General features: G+C 29.1%; 1 protein-coding gene across 1 annotated transcript; it reads right to left on the reverse strand.

Annotated features, from left to right (window-relative positions):
* Positions 1-12,692: 12,692 nt before the first annotated feature.
* LOC135950294 (cathepsin L-like) lies at positions 12,693-13,300 on the reverse strand. Its single transcript, XM_065499839.1, has 2 exons — positions 13,247-13,300; positions 12,693-13,126 (listed from the first exon to the last, which is right to left on the reverse strand). Exons 1-2 carry the CDS (start codon positions 13,283-13,285, stop codon positions 12,929-12,931), a joined length of 237 nt encoding a protein of 78 aa, XP_065355911.1. The 5' UTR covers positions 13,286-13,300; the 3' UTR covers positions 12,693-12,928.
* Between the last annotated feature and the right edge of the window lie 11,426 nt (positions 13,301-24,726).

Raw genomic sequence — 24,726 nt, forward strand, 5'->3', positions numbered from 1 at the left:
CAGATTTGTATGTAATACGCGTTTTTCATCAAGAACTTATCTCTTTGTGCTCGATTGGCATGTGGACCGTACAACACACTACAGGGAAAATTAGTTCTTTTGATGTTCTTTTCCTGGTATTTCAATGTAGGAAATTTCAAATTGAATGTCCATAAATATTAATCCATCTTTTCTCCCTCCCTAATTTCCTAGTTCCAACACAATGCTTTGCATGAGTAGGGGTCATCCCCTGAGGGCTGGTCCAAGAAGAAAAAAAAAAGTTGGTAGTCATCGACATATAGCGCTCGCCGTTGACGGTGATGGCCTGACAAACATTGCACAGTGGAGCAGAGTATTCGAGTTTATGTTATTGAAATGGGATCTGCAAATGCTCCAGGGGCGGCGCTATAGGGGCTCAACGTGCCATTTTTTTCTTTCCCATCCAATTTCAAAGATTTTTATATATTTGGAAAGCGGCTAAGTCTTGTAAAAACATGCTTGCGTGTGCTATTTATCTTTTATAATTTCCGAATTATAGACATTTCAAAATTGAAATTTTAAAATTTTGCCATACCTTGGCCCGCTTTTTTTGAAAATATTGGCGTACTTTTGGACCCAATGGAGTAGAATTTTTTGTGTTGGTTAGACAACTAAATTACCAATAATATACAAAATATTTCAGAGCAATATCTATTATGAATCCAAAAATAAACGATTTTCAATTTAAAAATAAAAAAAAATAGTAGATTTTTTCTGTTTTTTGGGCGAAAATGTGACTTAACTCTTTTTTTATTAAAAAAAAAACTTTATTTAAAAAGATATAACAATTTTATGTTTTTCTGTAAGGTATCTTTACGAAGAACATTTCTATATAAAAAATATGTCCTATTTTTCGAATATGTCGCCCCTACGCCCTTCGGAATTTGACCTATTTTTTTTTATCAAAAATTCAACTTTGGGCCACATGTTCTAAAATCCCAAAGCTGGGATCAGAAAACAAAAAGCAGCTTTGGAAACATAGATGTATTCCCTATTAATCCCCAAAATATTTTTCCAGCCGCGAAGGAAATGTGGACCCTATAGGCAAAATTGTAAAAAATACCATTTTTGGGATTTTCGCTCCAATTTTTAGGTTTTTTACACCTTGTTATTTAGAATGACAAACATAAAAAACGTTGAAAATTTCATTAAGTTTCATTAATAAATTTTAATAGGATTGCAAATATTAGAAACAATTTGATCCACATTTATTCCGAGCTATATTGTTTTGTTTAGATAAGTTAATTTTTGGTCTTACAAAAAAATTTCAGGTCAATATCTAACAATCAATATTATACAAAAACAAGTAAGAGAGCTATATTCGGCTGTGCCGAATCTTATATACCCTTCACCAAATTATACTTCAAAATAAAAATTTTTAATATTTTTAGGTGAACCAAAAATTTTTTTTGCAGTTTTTTCATTTTTTGGAAAAAAAAATTTTCGAATTGTTTTTAAATTTTTTTTTTTTAAAATTTAAAATTTTTTTTTTTTTTTGTGAAAAAAAAATTCGGGTTAAAAATATTTTTTCCGATTTTTACCCATTGTAGGTCCAACTTACTATGGTCTTATATACGTCGTTGCAAAGGTCTTTGAAATATCTATCATTGGATATCCATATTGTCTATATTAATGACTTAGTAATCCAGATATACATAGGTCAAAATAGGTCAAAAATCGAGGTTGTCCTGATTTTTTCCTCATATCTCAGCCATTTGTGGACCGATTTTGCTGATTTTAAATAGCAAACTTATCGAAAGCATGTCTGACAGAATTATTGAAGACAAGATCTTAGTAAAAACTGTAGTTTATCTTCTCCTATTTAACTGCGTCATCAATGCTATGATCCGGAAAGCAACAAGCCATCATAAGAGAGGTATTAGTGTGGCTTATAAGGACGGGGGCTTTCAAGGACTAAGATTATGCCGATGACATATGTATGTCCATTTATCCACTCATTTTTCGAGATGCGGTTGAAAATGTCCAAAACAAAATTGATCTGGTTAATTATAGATATTGAAGATGTAACTTAGATATTGTTAGTTTTTATATAAACAAATCGATTTTTGGTCAGAAATATGAGTGATCACAGCTCGAGCTGCTTTTCTTGATTCAACGCTTATTTTCCAAGTTATTAGCGATTTTAGATATTTTGAGTTTTTATAAAAAAAATTGATTTTTGGTCAGAAATATGAGTGATCACAGATCGAACTCCTTTTCTTGATTAAACACTTATTGGCCAAGTTATTAGCGAATTTAGATATTTTGAGTTTTTATATAAAAAATCGATTTTTGGCCAGAAATAATTAATCACAAATCGAGTTCCTTTTTTTGATTAAAGGCTTATTGTCCAAGTTATTAGCGGTTTTAGATATAGTGAGTTTTAATATATGTAGTTAATCGAATTTTGGTCTGAAATATGAGTGATCACAGATCTATGTACATATTTTGCAGATGTATTTAATAAGTAGACGTGGACAATTTTTATTTCTTTAAAAACTTTTGCGGACTATTGCGAACATTAAAAAAATTACTTAAATCGGTCCAGGCGTTCTGCGATTTTAGCTATATCGAAAAAAAATTGGAGTGATCGACTTTTCTTTCAGTAAAAACTTAAATTGGATTACTATGAACATTTAAACAAAAAAATTAGCTAAATCGGTACAGCCTTTTTCCGATTTTAGATAAATAGAAAAAAGTGGGCATGGTCAATTTTTCATTCCGTAAAAACCTAACTTGGACTATGAGCAACATTTAAAAAAAAAATTGTCTAAATCGGTTTGGCCGTTCTCTACTGATGCAATTACCAACGAACGACATTTAATTTTTTTTATATAGATTTGCATCCCAAAGATATCAGGGGTCTTCAGAAAATTGATTTCAACAGACAGACAGACAGACGGACATGGCTTAATCGACTCCTCTATCTATAAGGATCCAGAATATATATACTTTATAGGGCCGGAAATGAAAAATGTATAAATTACAAACGGAATGACAAACTTATATATATATACCCTTGTATAAAAACGTGTGAATTTAAAAGCATTCAAACATATGACCATAAAACATAAACGAAAACAAATTAAAATAAAGAAAATGAAATGAAATTGAAACACTTTGATCTGACCAATTGTATAGAAAATAAGGTGCTTATAAATATTCAATAAGCTATCAAAACAACACAAACATGTATGTATCCAAACGGAATCCTTTATTTTTGACAATTTTACAAAAAGAAATAAAATAGAAATGTTACTTCAACAAGATACAAGTTTCTAAGACATTCAAAGATGAATTGTGTGCCATATTTATTCACCATAACAATAAAGTATCCAACATAAGAAAAAATAAAATTCTATGTATTTTAAGCATAAAATATTATAAAAAAGGATTGATATACATATATATATTTGCATATAAAATATTGATGACAATGACAAAAAAAAAGAGAAAGGAAAAAAACATAAAGGATATAAGAGTAAATTGTCATATGTTTTGAATACACAGCCATCTGCAACAAAAACAATTTGATGAAATAGTTGAGGTTTTGCAGAAATAAATAAAATAAGGATAAATTACAATTTGTCTTTATTTTTTTTTCTTTTTTATTTTGTAAAGGACTCAAAGAATATTATAAGATTTTGTTGGGTTGGTCGTTGGAATAATATAAAAAGCCTTCAAGATATTGATGTGGTGTTTGAAGGATTCTGGTTATAAACACAATGAACATTAGAGAGCTGCAACAACGACAATTCAATTTTATTATTGACCATTCAACATGACCATACAACATTAAACATCTCTTTTGGTTTCTATTTTCAACTTTACATTTTATAGGAAGTATATTGAGTTTATGGTATTGTTTGTCAATAAGTTAAAAACCAGAACCAAGATATCTTAGTCGGCGATCCTCAATCTTCTACTTCCATACATTTCTTGGCCAGAGTCGTCCCAGAGAGAGCCAGAATTTCGTCTCTTTTAACGCCTATTCATCAATCATGTTCTATACCGCAACCATGGGAATATGAATGTCCCTTTGCTCGAACACTTACTAACTCGACAAGGTGTTGTCTATGTTGAGCAGGAAGTAAATACAATTGAGAAGACTTTTTGATTTTATTACGTTGAAGTTGAGAGCCTTGATTGATGCTGTCCACGATAGTCAATAGTCAACGCCTCAATATTTAATTGTCTGATTCTTCGAGGATCGGCAAATCGGAGAGAAACCATAAGGTTAAATTCATCAAAGATTTAACAAAAATTTAAGAAGCCAGTGTCCGTTTCCCTTTTTCAATCATCAGTTTAGTCAAGGACAGTGTTTGCGATATTGATGTATATGCATATCGAGGAAGATCACTTGGAAGAAATTCTACTTTAATAAGGACTGATCCTGAGAAGGCTTCCTCCGCCTTGTGATGTGCCTCTAATCTCAACCTTCTTTTTATTCCATGAACTCAACTCACCCAATGTAGGGCTACACCAAACAAAAAAAAACAACATTTAAGTAAAAAGGATTTAAGGCATGTCAAACATGTCTGTCGAACAAAATAAAAAACAAACTTGAAGGATATGGAATTTACTGCCAAGGAACGAAAGACAATGAGCCAGAACAATTTGTTGGCCGTTAGCTAAAAAAAAATGTTTATAAAATACACAAAAAATATAAACATATTGCATTTATTATACATATTATTCTTTCTTTATCTTGGTGTTGAATTATTGTCTTAAAAGTTTTTTTGCTTCCAACATCTTAAACCGTAAAACCAAAAAGAAAAGAAAAAGGATCCAAAAGGATTTAATATTTTAAATGTCTTTGTTAAAATTAAACCCAAATTTTTAAATTAATTTAAAATAGAATGATTCAAAGATCTTTCCAAATTAAGAAAATTTTAAATAATTTTAATACCGAGAGAGAAATGTTGAGCGAAATATTGTGTTTATAACAGTTTTTGATATTTTTTGATACTTTGATTCTTTTGTCCAAATCGGTCAAACTCAAATTCTTACAAAGCAATTTATTTTGTAAGAATCATTCAACTGCCTCCATTTGAATTTAAAGATCGATTAGTATTATAAGTTTCCACTTTATAAGTCTTGATTTAGGGAGCTCTAACCTTTTAATGCCCCGGAACAAAGACCTAATTTACCCTACATATGTTGTTTATTTCAAAAACCAGTCAAGCAACAAAAAATCCACAATTGAGTTATTGGACGATTAATGTTTTGAAAAGGAAAATACATCGTTTAATGCAAAAAAATATTAAATACTGCTCCCAATTAAGGTGAAGCAAAGCCGAGAAATCTGTGTTTATTTTATGCTATGTAATACTAGGCCCTAATCTATTTATACCCTACATCACCACAGTGGTGATCACCCATATTTCTGACCAAAAATAGTTTTTGGAAAAAATATTTAAATTCGCTAATAACTTGACCAATAAGCGATTTATCAAAAAAAATAGCTCGATTCGATTTTTTATATAAAAACTCAAAATATATAAATTCGTTAATAACTTGACCAATAAGCGTTTTATCAAGAAAAGGAGCTCGATCTGTGATCACTCATATTTCTTAACAAAAATTGATTTTTTATATAAAAACTCAAAATATCTAAATTCGCTAACAACTTGGCCAAAAAGCGTTGACTTAATAAAAGGAGCTCTATCTGTGAGCACTCATATTTCTGACCAAAAATCGATTTTTTATATAAAAACTCAAGATATCTAAATTCGCTAATCTGTGATCACTCATAGTTCTTAACAAAAATCGATTTTTTATATAAAAACTCAAATGTGATCACCAGGGAAACCGGAAATATGCTCTAAAAAAAGCGTTTTAAGCGCTTTAAATATGCAGTAAAAATTTTAAAATATGCTCTTAAAATTTAAAAAATATGCTTTTGAAAAAACAAACTTTTATATAATTTTTAACCAAAAAATATACTTTTATTTAAAAAAAATCAATACAATTTATTTCTAAAAAGGTAAAGTAACATAAAATAAACAAAAATAACATGAACTAATACAAGTATAACAAAAAATAAGTACAACATAAAAACTATAGGAACTTAAGGTATGAAAAGGCATCGAGTGGTATTTTTTGATGATATTTTATATAAATATGAAGTCACTTCTTCAATTAGGTTATTATTGCAATAAATTACAAAATGTTGACTTAAATTTTCAAATAAAAATCGTTGTCTATTGGATCTGAAAACATTTTTATACATAGAAAATGGTTTTTCGACATCAACTGATGTTATAGGAGCAAATTTAAAAGACAATATTTCTTTAACACTTAGAACGGTTAAGTTTGAATTAGAACTAAAATTTGATATTTAGATGGAGCTATTATTAAAATAGTGCTTATGTTATATTAAAACAAGAAAGAGAGCTATATTCGGCTGTGCCGAATCTTATATACCCTTCACCAAATTATACTTCAAAATAAAAAATTTAAATATTTTTAGCTGAACAAAAATTTTTGTTCAGTTTTTTCATTTTTTGGAAAAAAAAAATTTTCGAATTGTTTTTTTTTTATTTTTAAATTTTTAAAAAAAATGTTTGTTTTTTAATTTTTTTTTTGGTGAAAAGCCATCTATTTTTCAATTTTGAATTTTAAACAAAGGAAGTAAAAAGCTGGAACACAACAGCGAAAAATAAGTAAGGCAAAATTTGTTTTTGATAAAGTCGAAATATGCTATTAAACAGTAAAATATGCTCTAAAAACGCAAAAATATGACATAAATATGCTCTTAAAACAAATATATGCAAAAATATGCATTTAAGGGTAAAATATGCAAAAATATGCACTAACAAATCGATGCCAAAATTCTTTAATAGTTCTGAAACGAGTAAATATCTTATCCATGTGCTCATTAGACTCTCCAGAAAAAAAATGCATTTGCATATTTTGGTTTCCCTGGTGATCACTCATATTTTTGACCAAAAATCGATTTTTTATATAAAAATTCAAAATATCTAAATTCGCTAATAACTTGGCCAATAGGCGTTTAATCAAGAAAAGGAGCTGTGATCACAGCTCCTTTTCCCTCTCCCTACAGATCAATGTCTGTAGGGTCAGCTAGTAAAAATATATTTTTAAGTATAATTTTGTGAATGGTATATAAGATTCGGTACAGCCGAAAATCGCTTTCTTGCTTGTTATTCAGTAAAATGTTTTACTTTCTTATTTGTTTAATTGTTTTGTAGTGCGTATCGCTAATATTTATATTTTGCTTGTTTTATTTATTTGTTCACTTCTTACCAACGTATCGCGAATTGATATCACGAAAAAAGCTAAACTTTCAAAATAAGGCTATCCATATCCATAAAAATATGACAGCCAATATTGAAAAATGAAGGTAGATCCAAAGCTGCACGTAGAGAAAAAATTTAAAATCATTATAGGTGTCACCAATACACACCTAATACAAAACCACTAACGGTTTCTCCGCACTAAAATTTGTTTTTTTATTTGTTGACATGTGTAATTAAAAGCAACACTGTGCTCTATGTTGTGATAACACCGATCATATTAATATTTACTGTTATGTCTGACTCTAGTTTAGAGCATTTGCAATATAAATCGGAGATAGCTAAATAGTACTGAAAAGTTTTTAGTACTTTTTTGGGGTCCACAAATACTAAGTTGCTTAATAGTGATAGTAAATAACCAATTTCGGAGATAAGAAAAATTTGATTAAAATTAATTTAGTATTGTATATGTATTTTGGCAAATTAGTGAATGAATTTTAATATTGATAAATGTTAGACCATTAAAGTGATATATTCAGTCACGGGACTAGACTTGCGAAAGTAGTACGTACATTTAAAACAATTGAAACAAATTTAACGCAGAGATTTTTTACATAGTATAGGAGCTAGTAATAGTCAAACACGGTACCAGGGGGTGAAACAATAAATCCCCCCGCCAAAAACCGAAAAGTTTTAATATCAAATAGGAAAAAATTTAAAAATAATGGATTCGAGAATGAATTAAGTAGACCAATATAGGCGAGACACTATTTATAAACATGTTTTAAACTCTTCTATATACACATACGGAAGCTATAATAACTACAAAATATACTAATCATTTTAGAGATAATATTTCCATTTATTTATGTTTACTAACACATTTCCAATACTTAGGTTTTTTTACAGAAGTTTTTGACAATCAATTTTATGTTTATTGGTACTTTTCCACATATTTTTTCACACATAAACATACTATATACATATGTATATGTCTCAAACATTCAATTCAATTTAACCCCCTTGAAAATATTTTATAAATAGCTTTTCTTGATTTATTTTTAAAAAATACCTGCACAAATTCGAATTACACTTTGAAAATTCGGACCTCAAGATATAAACATAATTAAAAATTTAACTTGAGTAGTTTTTTTTTGTTCAAAAATATAAACATATTATCATAGATTTGAATTGTTTTAAAAATAATGTCAATGTTTGCATATAGTTGTCATTGTTTTGATCAATATTTCAGCAATAACAACAGAAAAAGTGACAGTTTTTAAGCAGAGATAAAATACTAAATAAATGTACACATTTACAGGTCATTAGTTTTGTTGACTTTAACTTGGAAACTATGTAACAATTAATAAATTTTGGTTTCATTTGAAAGCTGGAAATATTGTCTTTAAAATGATATAGCGGAGAAGGAGGATCATTCATTTATTTATAAAATTAAAAAATAAATCGTTATTAGTGATCGTTATTAGTCTCTCATACCTAGAAGTTTGTTATTTTCAGTTTAAATGTGAAAGTAACCAGATGTGTTTTTTAGGTTAGGTTGTCCCAGATACTGTTTACCGACTATAGGACTAGTTCTTTTAACAAATACATGTTTTAGGAGGAATTCAAATAACCCCACATAGATTGCAACAACATATATGTCAAGTATCTGAAAAGCTCTGTAACTGTAACAGTCTTATAATATAAAATGAATTTTGACCGATTATTTGAAAAGTTTTACCCTTCACCTTCGTGAGAAGGGTATAAATAAGTTTGTCATTCCGTTTGTAATTTCCACAAAATAATTTTCCGACCCTATAGAGTATATATTTTGATTCCTTACAGATAGAGGAGTCGATTAAGCCATGTCCGTATGTCTGTCTATTGAAATCAATTTTCTGATGACCCCAGATATCTTCGGGATCCAAATCTTCAATGATTCTGTCAGACATGCTTTCGAGAAGTTTAATATTTAAAATCAGCAAAATCGGTCTGAGATATGAGGAAAAAATCAGGACAATCTCGATTTTCGACCTATATCTGTCATTATAATATAACAATATGGATATCTAATGATAGATATTTCAAAGACGTATTTAAGACCATAGTAAGTTGCACCTACATTGGGTCAAAATCGGAAAAAATATTTTTTAACCCGACATTTTTTTTTCACCAAAAAAAAAATTTAAAAAACCAACATTTTTTAAAAATTTAAAATAACAATTCGAAAAAAAAAATTCCAAAAATCAAAAAAAAATTTGGAAAAAAATTAATCTGGTTACCTACAAATATTTAAAATTTGTATTTTAAAGTATAACTTGGTGAAGGGTATATAAGATTCGGCACAGCCGAATATAGCTCTCTTACTTGTTTTTGGCTTAATTTCCATGGATTTCCCATGACTGAACAATCTATTTATACACTTGACTATGAGTGGCAAGGGTATATATAAGTATGTCATTCCATTTTTATCGTTGTAGATAGCGGATTCGATATAGCCATGTCCGTCTGACAGTATGTATGTCTGCTGAAATTAATTACTACATACATCAATATATCCGCTATAAACCCGATTCGATTGCTATTTAAAATCGAGAAAATCGGCCTACAAATGTCTAAGGAAAAAAACAGGACAACCTCGATTTTTCATCTACACCCAGCTTAAATTTTTTTAAGATAATGAAAATCCTAAAATCTTTCCATCGATTAAAATCAAAGAGTTTCGGGTTCTTGGAGTTTGTGCTGAATAACAGATTCGGTTCTGAAAAAAAAATCAAAAAATTCACTGGTATTTACTCACTTTTGATGACTAGAAAATTTATGGTTATTTTCTTAACCCTTAAACGCATATTGTTGCCAATTGTCTACATTCCAGTTCCACTTAACTTTAGACGAAAATAAGCTTGATACTAATTTAGATTCTCCTTCAGCAAAATCAAATGGATTACGATAAGTCTCAGCTAAAGAAATTATAAATCAAATTAAAGCTATAGGAAATATACATATTAAATAAAAATCAAATAAATATTTGATATGTAATTTATAGAAAAATAAAAGTAAAAATCCTGCATTTATGGGTTAAGAATAATTATCCCTAATTTAAGTAAGACATTTTTTTTTGCAATTTGCATATGATTCTTATAACAAAAAATTGAGTATTTATTGTATTGTAGAACATAAAAGTATTTCTGCGTCCATCTTTTTATCGAATAATTAAAAAATTTTAAATAAAATTTTTATTTTTTTAGAAAAGTTTTTTTATTAGAAATATTTTATTTTCCAATAAAATTTAATAAATAAAATAGTAGTAGAGTTATAATAATAACAAAAAAAAATGGTCGGTCAATCTAACCAAATAATACTCTAAACTAAGAAAATGAGCAAAATAATTTTTCTTTAAAATTTCAATAATTTATTTTCGTGAATAATTTTCGGAAGCGGGCCTTATATGGGAGCTAAACAAATTATGGACTGATCGCCATGAAATTAGGTCATGTGATTTATGTCTATATGAAAGTTATTTGTGTTGAATTTGTTGTGTATACCAACATTGTTAAAAGATATATCGATGGCTTAATATAGAAAGGTCGTATCTCAACTTTTAGTTACTTTGCAGGACAAGGAAAAAACTCAATAATATCAGAAAGTGAAATTGAAAAAAAACAACTAAAAATTTGTAATATATCAAAAAAATATTTTAAGAAAAGTTGTGTGTTTTAATATAAACCAAAAAAAATTTGCATTCAACTTTAAATGAATTAGGGGTTTTTCTTTCAAACGATTTTTTAAATGAGTTAGGCCTTCTTTATAATTACTGTAAATCTGTTATTCGTCAACATAGGAAACTGAATTTTTTAAGGGAGGTCTATTTGAGTTTTGTCTACCAGAATATGTAAAAAAATTTTGTAAAAAAAACGAGATACAACCTTTCTATCTAAAGCCATTGATATGGTCATTAAAGTGTTTTCGGAAGAGGGCCTTATATCGGAGCTATGACTAATTATGTCAACATGAAAGTTTTTTCTGTTGAATTTTGTGTAGCTACCAACATTTTTAATAGATTTATGCTCGTTAAAGTGATTTTCGGAAGCGGGTCTTATATGGGAGCTATGACTAATTATGGACAGATCGCCATGAAATTATTTCGTATGATTTATATCTATATTGAAGTTATTTCTGTTCAATTTTATGTTTATACCAACATTGTTGAGAAATTTAAGCTTGTTAACGAAAACTGTTTACTTCATAAAAATCCCTTTTGTAAATAAGTGATTGAATTTTCAAAATTTATAACAAAATCCTACTTTTCAGTCAGATAATAAAAAGGTGCATATTGAATCACCCTGTTTACATAGAAAATGTTTACATAGAGACCTGAATTTTTGGCTTCTGGAGTTCTCAGGTGTTAACTTTAATATGAGTATTTAAAATTAAAAATTGGCGGCAAAAAAAGACTTTTGGCCGCTATTTCAATATTAGCAACACTGTGCGTCGGCTTGTTTCTCTGTGCGGAATGGGTTTTCTAATTAGTAAGTTCTTTGCAGAACAGGAGTTACTCCATAATTCAATTCGAAAGGAAATCTTTTCGAACATTTTCGTTTTTGGATTGATTTACGCACTTGCCAATTTACCAATTGCTTAAAGTTATTTTCATACACAAAATCATACTATACCTATATCAAAAATGGGTTCTGCGGTACAGAGTCGAAAAAGGTAAAATTTTTAAAGCCGGTTGACACAATTTTTATTTTTCACTTGCTATACCCGCTAAAAACACTACATGATTAATATTCGCTCCATAAATAAGTTTTATAATTTTTTTTTTTGGAATCAAATTGAGACTTGTAAATAAATCCGGCTTTTGTCTGGCAAAATAAAAACATTCATATTTGCTTTTCAATTTATTTTATCTATTGTACTTAAATACCATTATATTGAGTATTTACTTTAATTTGTGTATAAGCAAATATTTAGATAATGAATTTGAAATATTAGCTGGGTGCCATATGTTGTCGCTGCTTGCCAATGTCATTCAACAACAAGTATTTTGAAAATATATAAAAAAAAAACAATTCTAATGAATAGAATGAAAACAACAAACAAATAAATAAATTTAGACATAAATGAACACACACATGCATACATAAAGCAGCATATGCATACAAACAAGTACAAAGTGTATTTTAAATAAATTTAAATGAAAATAATTTTTCTAATACATAATTTTATGCTGCATTGAATTTGTCGCACTGTTTAGTGTCCACAGTGCTGTGTTGTTTAGCTACTGTAAATTAACATTATCACTTTTACATTGACTTCATCATGTAATTTCACACTGTAAACACTTAACAGCAACTCGTTGGCTGTGAGTTTAACAGCCATCAGCCAACATGTAAAAGACACACACACACCAACTCTGTTAAATTTAAGTAATCTTTATTATTGTTTACATTTTATCATCTTCATTACAATAGAGTAGTAGTAGAAACAAAAATAAAACATTTGTATTAAAATTAAAAGTGTTTTTCTTTAAAGTAAGTGAATACATATAAAAATTAGACTTTAATTAACTACAAAAAATACACTAAAAACATGTTCGTTCACAAATGTCAGAAAATAATTTGTTTTCTTATCTGTTGTACGCAGAAGTTTCATGTCATTCTAAAACCATGCATTCTTGATCGTTCTTCATCCGTATAATCGGACATGGAATTAAGACGTCCCGACCATTCAACCTCACCATCTTTGAACTTCTTATTATGCTCGTCGATGATTTTCTTGCGCTGAGCCACTATGGCACGTCTCCGCTCCTCTTCGGCTTCATCCGTATAAACTTTATTGTTTTTTAGCTGCAAATTATATAAAGAATTTTAGTGTGTTTCGGTTTTCTTGTATAATTTCAAATGTAAATACAAATTGGACAAATAAATACATGTGCCAGTCAGTGAAAAATATCTGATCGATCGTACCTTATATTGTTGCCACTCCTCGTCCGTTATAGTTGCCATGTTTAGTGAGACTGACAAAAAACTAAAGTACTTTAACGTTGGAGTAAATAAACATATGTTTAACATTCATCATGGAGTGGCCAGATTGTTAATGGAGATATCCAATTCCCATTTTGGATAAATGTTATTGCCAGTTATGGATGGAGTATAGAAAATTATGAATATATGGAAGGTAAGTTAATTTAAATTTAAATTGATTCTGTACATTCCTTTATGTTGGTCCAATTTGTCTGGAATTTTAATAGATTTTTTAAATACTCAATAAAATAACAGTTTATTTCATAAATATGTTTCTCCAATTAACAAAAATAATATTATTTTCTGTTACGAGTGGAACTTGAACTACGAAATTTTCTGATAAGATTTTTTTAAACACCCTTAGCTAGTTTATTTGATTTAAATTACATTTTCTAACCAGCTACTAATTTGACACAGAATGTGACAAACTATTAAAATATCAAATAAAGCGACATAAATTTACTATTCAAACTGCAATTACGTTACCTATATATTCTGTAAATAATTTAAATTAGAAAAATACAAATTTGTGATATCAATAATTGAGTTTATTGCAAACATATTTTTAGTTTTTGTAAATTTTATTGTTAATTTAATTCAGGATGAAATGACCGTTATCATTAAAATGCCGTTACCTGAATAACATCAAATAACGTTTCCGCTAAGCTACCGTTACCGAAATAACTGCAATTACCGTTAGCGCTAAAATATTGTTACCGAAATAGTCCAAATTAGCGTTACCGTTATATTTTAACCATTTCGAATCGGTAGACAACCTTGTTACAAATATAATAAAAATTAGTTCTGTTATGAATTTGGGAATTTTGTGATCTGGTAGTTCCACAACCCTATTACTCATTTAATTTCTATTTTGTAAATTTTGAAATAAAATATAACGGTTATTCCAGCTCTTTTCTTATTATTCTTATATTTGTTAAATTTTTTAAAATTAACAAATATTTCCAGATTTCAAAAAGCTATCATTCGATCAGAAGAGGCGTACCCGCAAAGTACACTCATATGATGAGGTTGTATTTTCTATGTAAAGACCACAATTAAAATAATGTTGGAAGTACTTTAGACAATGAAAATTCTGGAGATCAGGGCACGTAACAGAGATTTGAACTAATTAATTCAATTTAAACTTAAATCATTCCAATCTTAATTCAGAATAAAAAAAATGTCAGCAGTTTATTCCATTAAACTTTATTCAAAGTATTTTATTGGAATATAATTCATTCATTTTTGAATAAAATGCTTACATTTTTGTTAATTCATTTGAGTTAAAGAAATCTTGAATGATTAAATAGTTAACTGCTTAACAATATGGAATGAAAGATTTCGTTCACATTCTAAACGAAAGAAAACAAATTTTAGGTTTCACTAACTTCATATATGTATATGCGAACGAATCAGTTGTCTTTCGCTTAGAATTCGAACTATCGAATTCGATATTGTAATCCAACATATTTTTCAGATTTAGGACTAATTCTTGTTTCCAAACTTGATGTAATGGTTCGGCGGTGAGAGATTTGACTTAATTCCTATAATTAATTTCTTTTTTAATCATTAAAATGTTCTTTAATTCAAATCCATTTCAAAATAGCTTAATAAAGTTTATTGTCTGATTAAATTTTTCTTCAATTCAAATCTATTACAAATAGATTGGCAACTTTTTTATTAATTTTGTAAATGATTTTAAACTAAAACGAACAATCAGCCCAATTATGAATACAAATTCCCCGGGAGCTTTTCCTCTTTTCACATTTTTCATATTCAAACTCAATGGGTAAAAACTCCCGGTAAACAAACTCCCGCGGAATTTTTTATTCATAATTGGGCTGAATATGAATTAAAAATATTTTCATTCGATTTGGAATAAAATTTGAATTAATAACAAGTAAGAGTGTAATATTCTTCTATGGGGACTTTAATCAGCTATAGTCCGAATATTATAAGACAATATAGATACCTCCTACTTTTATTGATGCTGGGTATACACATTTAATCATTTAAAGGTTGAGTGAATTCTGTTATGTATTAATCCAACGATGAAAGAATTTTGGGAATGGATTTATGGAATGAATGGCTGACATTTTTTTATTTCCGAATTAAGATTTTATTGAATTTAGCTCTGGCTATGAATAAAAAACAGTAATACACAAGTAAGAGAGCTGAACCGAATCTTAGATACCCTTCACAAAATTGTACTTAAAAATAATTTTTTTTTTAAATATTTTTTGGTAAAAAAAATTTTAATTTTTTTTTTCGAAATTTTTTTATAAAAAAAAAAATTTTATTTTCGGAATTGTTTTTAATTTTTTTAAGAAAAAGTTTTTTCCAAATTTTATCATGGCGAAGTGTATAAAAACAAGGGATATCCAACAAAATTTTGCGTCACTAAAGGGCCAGAAAATGTTTGCAAAATTTAAACTTACGTTTCCATAGTTTTGTCAATATCATAATTGTGGCAGGCCATCAGCGCAAAAGTGGTGTAACTCACAATTTGTTTTTGGTTGCTGTTCAGTCCTTACATTACAAATATCAATACAAAAGTGGGGTAAGCTACCTTTTAGAATTCTAAAGCAGATGGAGCTGAAATAATCGTTTTTGCACAGAGCATACCAATAAATAGCTTGGGGTAACCCCACTTTTGCACTTATAACTTTAATTGTGAATGCTTTTCAGCTAATTTTTTTTTAATATAATGAAAATCCTAAAATCTATCCACCGATTAAAACTTAAAAGTTTCGGTTTGTTGGAGATTGGGCTAAATAATAAATTCAGCTCTGAAAAAAAAAGATTTAAGTCGGATTATAATGATTTTCATTATCTTAAAAAAATTAAAAACTTAACTCACTTTTGAGGCTCTCTGTATGTATTATGACTTTAAGAAGAGGCGTGTTCCCAAAGCACATTAATATGAAGATGTTACAATGACATCCCGGCGTATCCTTATCTGGTTGGCTACCACATGTAAAATGTACAATTAAGCTACTGACCCCCAGTAACACGAAAGCTGGTTATGTATTAACTAATAGTTATACTGACAGTTTTCATACAAAAATAATTTTAACCGACAGTATAACTATTAGTTAAGGAATAACCAGGCTTCGTGTTAATGGGGGTGAGCAGAAAAAGAAAAACTTCTCGTTTTAATTTAATTATATATTCTTTATGAATCCATTATATCTGAAAGATTACTGTATATCGTTCATTATCTTTCAGAATCATTTGCAGCAGTTTTACAAGTAGTCCTACCCCCAATTTCTCAATCTCTGGTTATTTTTTATTGTGACGATAAACTGACAGTTCTCATACAAAAAAAATGTTAATTGGAGGTTTATCGTTACGAAAACCGATAATCAGATATTGCGAAAATGGGGGTTAGAGGCAGTAATTGTCACTAATATCTGATCACTCCAATGTATATATTTTTGTCATGTGAACTTTGTAGTGCGGAGAGAAATCAATTAGTTACTTTATACATCCCAGGTAATGTAGCGTGAAGTCAATTGTCACTTTAGTGTCTCTAAGTAATGTAGAGTGTAGTTTACCAAACCAGAAGTAATAGTATATAGGAGAGTAATTGGATGAAGGTTTGTTTACAAGCAATCGGTTGTTGAATAGTCTAGGAGCTGTCTTTTTAACTAACTATTTGAGGTCAATTAGTTTCAGCTTAGACCCGTACATATTAAAAACTAGCTAGTTAATCAAGTAAACCGTAAGGTGCTAGTAAGGTAACTAGCTATATGTAACCGGTATGTGAATTCATTGTGTTGGCTACTTCGGACCAGCTATTAGGATATATATATGTAGGATCAATATGAGGTCACGCACATGTCCAAATAACTAGCCATGTAGCTATTTATGTAACTAGTGGTCATCCTACATATCGTTAATCCGATTGAATTGTAAAAGTTCCCAACTCTACTATTGACTTGGAACGATTTGACTCGGCATTGTGTGATTAACAAAGAGTAATGATAAATATTTAATTTACTATGCAAAACTTCAAGGTAAATGTTTTTTATTTCCAATAATATTAGGTGTGTTTTGTTGGTAACGTTCAGAGACAATCCCATTAACATTTTTATATAAACAAGTTAACTCTAATATCGATAAAAGTAGGTAAACAATACTAACATTTGTTAGCGGAATGTTTTATTAAAGTAAATTTCAAATTTCCAAACAAATGTTTTCAATAATTTTTTTGTCATTCCGGCACGTGCAATATTTGCTATTTAATTCAGAAAATTGTTTAACAGAAAATCGATTTCTTGAACATTTTTAATAAATACCTTAAATATGACAACGATAATGAAATAAACATTCCGGTTTAATATTATAGGAACGTCACTGAATTAATTTAATCAGACAAAACTAGTTTTTATAAAATTGTATCGATTTTAAAATATGTGCGTAGTTGTTCTTTTTACTAAAATGACATTAATAAATTCTTAAATATCAAACATTTTTGATTGTATTGAAAACAAACCTAGTAAGAGTGGCAACCTCAAAAATATAAACAGAGCATTTTCTTAAGTATATGAAAAAAACAAAAATAAACAAACATGTTGATTAAACCATCAACTAAATTTTGATTTAATTATAATTCGTGGTTATAGTATTTATTTATAACAAAAGAGAATGAGAAAGATAAGTAAGTAGAGATAAAAAATGAGAAGAAAGAGGGATTGGAAATAAATTCGGAGAGAGAAAATTAATCATTTATTTGAGCGAAATAACTTTGATCAACAAAGTTGCCATATGTTAAAGATTTATATAATGAAAGCAAATCAATTAATTTTTATATTTTTTTTTTTAAAAATAAGTAACGGTATAATAGTAAACAAGTTTATATGAATTAATATAAATATTTAAAAAAAGCTTAAAAGTAATTTTGAAATCACTTTTTCAAACAGCTAAAACTTTATATGGAATAAATCTATTGCTTCAAACGATCTAGTTGCTAATACGATTTTTTAAAATAAAATTTACCCACTTGTTTGTTTTTTATATATTTTTTTTTATTAATTTTCTCTTAGCTTTTTATTTTTCACTATAATTTTCATTTAAACTTTATTTTATTTTTGCTATAATTTTTCAATAATACTTTTTTTTTCTTAATGTGTTGTATTTACTTATTTAATGACTAAATATGTTTTGTTTTTCATTTGCTATAATTTTGTTTCTTTTTTTCAATAATAATTTATATAATTTTTTTTGTTTTTTTTCATTAATTAATGCCAATTATTGTATTGTTTTCAATAAATATATTTATGATTTTGCTTTTCTTTTTAACAAAATTAGTTTAGAAATAGTTCTTTTTGTTTTGGTTGGTTTTGTAAATATTGTATAAGCATTGTATCAATTAATAAATTATTGTATTTTTTTTGTTAATTTTTAAAGATTTAAGCATTGCTTTTTTTGGGTGTAAGTGTTTTTTGGTTTGTTTCGTTTTTTTTTGTCAAAAATTTTGCTAATAAAAAATAATTTTATAAAAAAATGCGTTTTTGGTCGGCTAAAATAAGTTATTTAAATTAAATTTAATTTTAGAAAAACAAAATAAATTTTAATTGTTTTTTTAAAAAAATGAATATAAAAATTATTAAATTAATTAATTGAAATAGGAATTTTTGTAATATTTATTAATCAAGGAATATGCAAAATGCATTTAGTTACACTCAAATATTCAAATCAATATTCCACTTACATTTGAACCATTCAAGGTTTAATTTAGAAAAGATCACATTCGAGAGTCATTATTATATTGTATAATGTTCAAATCCATGGCGCTACGAACTAAGTCCCCAAACCGCAAATGAATTAAGGCCCCAAAATTGTATATAGAAAAAACCAACAACGAAATTTAGGGGTTTTTCATTTTTTGGGGATTTATTTCATTTCTAAAATTGGGGATTTAATTCATAATGAAATTACTCTGGGGTTTATCAAAAGGTTTCCTCATCTGGGGTGTATCGAAAATTGGCTTCGCTCAGAGAAGTTATTTTGCATTGCGCATTCTGGGCGAAGCCGGTTTTTGATACACCCCAGAAAACCTTTGCGCCCGGCCGAAGTCCGGCAATGCAAAAAGTTTTTAGTTTCATTTTCATTTTGGTTGGGGGTTTAGTTCCTTTGGTTGGGGATTTATTTCATTTAGAACTTTTGGGTTTTAATTCATAATGAATTAAGCCCCCAATTTTGGGGTTTTAATTCATTTGTGGTTTGGGGACTTTTTTCATTGTGGACTTTGTTCGTAGCGCCCAAATCCATCAAATATTAATGATTCTTTAATGGCAGTTCTGGAACTAGTGATAACTTAAGCACTTCTATTTTTTTTAACAAAAACTTTTCCAACAGAATTCTATATTTGTTATGTACGAGGGCGGGTCATTAAGTCCGTGACTTTTTGAATGAAACACAGGTTTTTTTTAATAAACAATTATTTTATTTTCTAACATATACTCCTTTGAGCTCTATACACTTTGTCCAAAATTTCTACAATTTGATTATCCCTTCCAAAAAATAAGATTCATTGTTGTAGTCAAATCACTAGGCATTTATGACCGATTCACCCCGATAAACCCACTTATTTGAATACTGTTTGGTCTCTAGTGTGTTGTGGTGGATCCATGTTTCGTCCACGGCAAAAACTCCTCCATATTGTGGTTGAATAACGCCAAACACTCCTGTAAAGTTGGCACACGATTGTGTTTTTGTGGTCGACTGTGAGCATACGCGGCACCCATCATGATGAAAGCTTTCTCATACCCAAGTGATCATTCAAAATTGAAACCACTGAGCCATGTGAGATAAATATGGCTTCCTCCGATCGACCAACACCATATCGCGAATTTTTTCTGGCGTAGAAACCTCAACTGGGCATACAGAACATTCTGCATCTTCCGTACTTGTTGGGTGCAGAGTTCCCATAGTATGTATCAAGCTCAGCCTTGGTGTAAGTGATGTTTTGTTTCTGCAAAAAATAATGCTTAATGATCACACGAAATTCACTTTTCTCCTCAAGTCACGCGGTAGTCTGCTATCAAAGGCTATCAAACACAAAAAAGTAAATGACATAGCTTGTTCAAATTTTAACAAGAGTCAACTAAGAGATGCCTGTTGACAGGAGTAGTGATGCCTTTTCTGTTTATAAGCGGGAAATTCAAAAGGTCACGAAGCTATTGACTCGCCCTCGTATATAAGTTTTATGGGGTCGCAAATGATCGTCCAATTTCATATTTTCAATTTTAACACATAACCAATTGGTGAATCATATCATATCAGTTTTTTTTAACCAAATCTCCAATGATTTTAATATAAATCGAATCACCATTCTATTCTACTGTATTTCACTGGCTTCAAGAAGGATTTCAGGAAATTTATCGTCGTCTGCTCCGGTATAAAACATATATTTCGACATGATTGGAGATAAATTCGAATCACATGCATTCAACATGAAGTTTTAAACAATGGACAAAATAGAAATTCAGAACATCCATTTTCGATTTCAAATCGTTTCGTTTTTGAAATCGATATCCATGACATAGCAAATATGACAGGAGGAACTCTGTAGATATTTCCGTAATGAATTGTTTAACGTAGTTTTTTTTAGGAAACATCGACTATCACTTTAACGATCTCTTGAATTGTACTATCATAACAGAGGGATTTTTTAATATTGGTTTACAGGTGGGAGATTCCACTAACAGTTACGAGCATGTCTTTGAGAATATATATTGAGCTGGCTCTGTTTCTATTAAGTATACGGAAGGTATATCTGGTAACTGTACTGCAGACTTACTACCTAGGAGGAAATCTGCTCTCGAATCCTTTGAGATTAATTAAATAATTGCTGTTCAACGGCAAGAAGCATATGGCCTAATTTATCTGACGTCTTTATTAGTGCGTCTGTGTCTTTCCTTCGTACCAATACTACATTTAACATTAGGTCAGGTCCAATGGACAGCCACTCATCAAGCAGCTCACTTGGGTTCATTCAAAACTGATCATTGTGATGCCCAAGAAGTAAACATCAAGATACTTATTCAACATCCGTTGTTTCCAAGGTTCTCTGATGAATGGATCTAAGATTCATCCTTGAGAGGAAGGGGGTTCCACGTTTGTCAGAGCAGGACATTGCAAGAATAGTTGGGAGAGTCTCCTCCTCTTCGACAGCTTGTACAGTATTAACATGCTGATGCCTTTAGTTTTGGCTCAATCTCTAATGATCTGTTGATCATGACCTGAAAATTAAGAAGCTGTTTATCTTTCCAAATTCAATATAAGCAAATGGTCGTGTTTATTCACAGTTCTGCTCAAATGTATAAAATTGGCGAACCCACTGAATTTGGCATCATGTGATTTTTAATGCTTCAGCATTAGAGTGACAGCCGATTTTTTTTTTTTAGATTTCAAAGAGTGCCGGGTGGAATATTGTGACACTAGGCCTAAATGTTAAGTGCTGAAAATTTGAGCCAAATCGGACAACGATTTCTGGACGCGCATCGAGGTCAAAGTTCAGATATATGCAAAATTTTACTGTTAATATGGAATAAATAGGTGAAACTCGTTAACTTTCTGCATTGTTTTCTAGAAATATGTAGATTTATTTATATTAATGAATATTACATTAAAAAAATTTTTTGGAAATTAACCCTGTATCTCCTTTGGTTCAAAATGACCCAAAAACTGTATTATCGCCAAAATTAGAGAAAAATGCAAATTTTTCAGTTTTTGAAAAAATTTTGCTACTAAATAAATACTTTTACAATTGAATGCAAAAGAATCGAAATGTGTACGTAATTATCGTTGTAATGAGATATAAATGACAAAATTTGATTAAAAAATTTTAAAGTTATTACAAATTCGCCAGACCATTAACGTGATTCAGGCCACTTGAACAAAAAATTTAGGAAAAAAATTAAGATATTTCGAGAAAAATTAAAATAAAAGCTCATTTTTACTTAAAATATGTCCATATTTACTTGTATATGAGTTTTTGTCTTCGTAAGATACCATTAACCTATTTGCAGGTATGGCCAATTTTTTTTAACGGCTGTTTCAAAACTCCATTTTCAAATTTTTAAAAATTTTGTTAAACAAATTTCAGATTTTTTCGATCATCACATTGGGGTTTATTGAGATCAAAATAGGGAATAAAAATATGAAAAAATTATGTCAATACCTCTTACAGTTTTTCCGTACCTGCGATTTAAATTTTGCGTTTTTCAAGAAAAACTAATTTTTTGTCCATATTTAGGCGAATGAGTCCATTTTTCCTTACTGTTATACATTTTAAGTAAAACCTATTCATAATATTATAGTCCTTGTAATTTTAAATACGTTCTGAAAGTTTTACTGAAATCGGAAAACGATAACCTTTGAATCGTGAAGGTCAAAGGTCAAATTTTTCAATATTTGGAATTTCTAATGAAAAAATAGCGAAATGTTATATATTTTTGGCCCGATTTTAATGCAAATTAAGGAAAATATAACATAAAGTCCAGAATTTAAAAAACCATCACAAAAATGGAAATTAACCCTTAGCAGCACTTGGGGTCCAAATTACCCTCAACTTTTAAAATCACGAAAAACACAACCATTTTGACCCCAAGTCCTCTTAAAGGTTAAAATCCATTTTTGCACTGTTGTTGTAAATGCTAGACCCTAATATATATTTTCCTCAAGTTTCATGAAAATCGGCCCAAAAATATATAACATTTCGCTATCTTTTCATTAGAAATTCCAAATATTGAAAAATTTGACCTTTGACCTTCACGATTTAAAGGTTATCGTTTTCCGATTTTAGTAAAACTTTCAGAACATATTTAGAATTACAAGGACTATAATATTATGAATAGGTTTTACTTAAAATGTATAACAGTAAGGAAGTTGGACTCATTCGCCTAAATATGGACAAAAAATTAGTTTTTCTTGAAAAACGCAAAATTTAAATCGCAGGTACGGAAAAACTGTAAGAGGTATTGACATAATTTTTTCATATTTTTATTCCCTATTTTGATCTCAATAAACCCCAATGTGATGATCGAAAAAATCTGAAATTTGTTTAACAAAATTTTTAAAAATTTGAAAATGGAGTTTTGAAACAGCCGTTAAAAAAAATTATTTTTTTGGCCATACCTGCAAATAGGTTAACGGTATCCTACGAAGACAAAAACTCATATACAAGTAAATACGGACATATTTTAAGTAAAAATGAGCTTTTATTTTAATTTTTCTCGAAATATCTTAATTTTTTTCCTAAATTTTTTGTTCATGTGGCCTGAAACACGTTAATGGTCTGGCGAATTTGTAATAACTTTAAAATTTTTTAATCAAATTTTGTCATTTATATCTTATTACAACGATAATTACGTACACATTTCGATTCTTTTGCATTCAATTGCAAAAGTATTTATTTAGTAGCAAACTTTTTTCAAAAACTGAAAAATTTGCATTTTTCTCTAATTTTGGCGATAATACAGTTTTTGGGTCATTTTGAACCAAAGGAGATACAGGGTTAATTTCCAAAATTTTTTTTTAATGTAATATTCATTAATATAAATAAATCTACATATTTCTAGAAAACAATGCAGAAAGTTAACGAGTTTCACCTATTTATTCCATATTAACAGTAAAATTCTGCATATATCTGAACTTTGACCTCGATGCGCGTCCAGAAATCGTTGCCCGATTTGGCTCAAATTTTCAGCACCTAACATTTAGGCCTAGTGTCACAATATTCCACCCGGCACTCTTCAAAATTTTAACAAAAATTTTTTTCCATACAACTGATTGTCACTCTATTCAGCATATTACAAAATGCCTGAAGTGGATGTTTTCGAGTTATCCTGATCAAAATTGATAAAGTGTTTCTAAAATGAGTTCAATTGCATGGTTTTCCTTTATACCTCGATATGCCAGTTATGATCGCGAAATGAAAAATTGTTTATGAAAGCCATGTAAAAATATCTATGATCTCTTTGTAGCCAATAAGTTAAAATATGCATTTGAGACTTTTTTTAGGAGATAAACAACAAAGAAAACTAAAATTTCATCGCTTTTCAAGGAGATATAAATGAGTCTAATTGTGATTAAAATAACCATCCTGTACTAAAATGCATAATTTTATGTATTAGAACTTACGAAAGGGTTAACTGTTAAAAGGAACTGTCATACTGCACTCACTTTTTGACATTTACGATCAGTATAATCTGGGAAATCATCATGAATTGACTGACGCTTGAACTACGCTATAAAATTATACAAATTAACTTTGGAAATCAAATGTAGATCTGATTTACACATCAACATTTACGGACGATACTGCTTTTGTAAGCATACAAGGAAACCCTTCAATAGCTTTGGAACAATTCCAGTCTCACATGTGGCGAATGGCTGGACAAATGGAAAATAAA

This window comes from Calliphora vicina, chromosome 2 (assembly GCF_958450345.1).
Source record: "Calliphora vicina chromosome 2, idCalVici1.1, whole genome shotgun sequence".
Taxonomy (NCBI): domain Eukaryota; kingdom Metazoa; phylum Arthropoda; class Insecta; order Diptera; family Calliphoridae; genus Calliphora; species Calliphora vicina.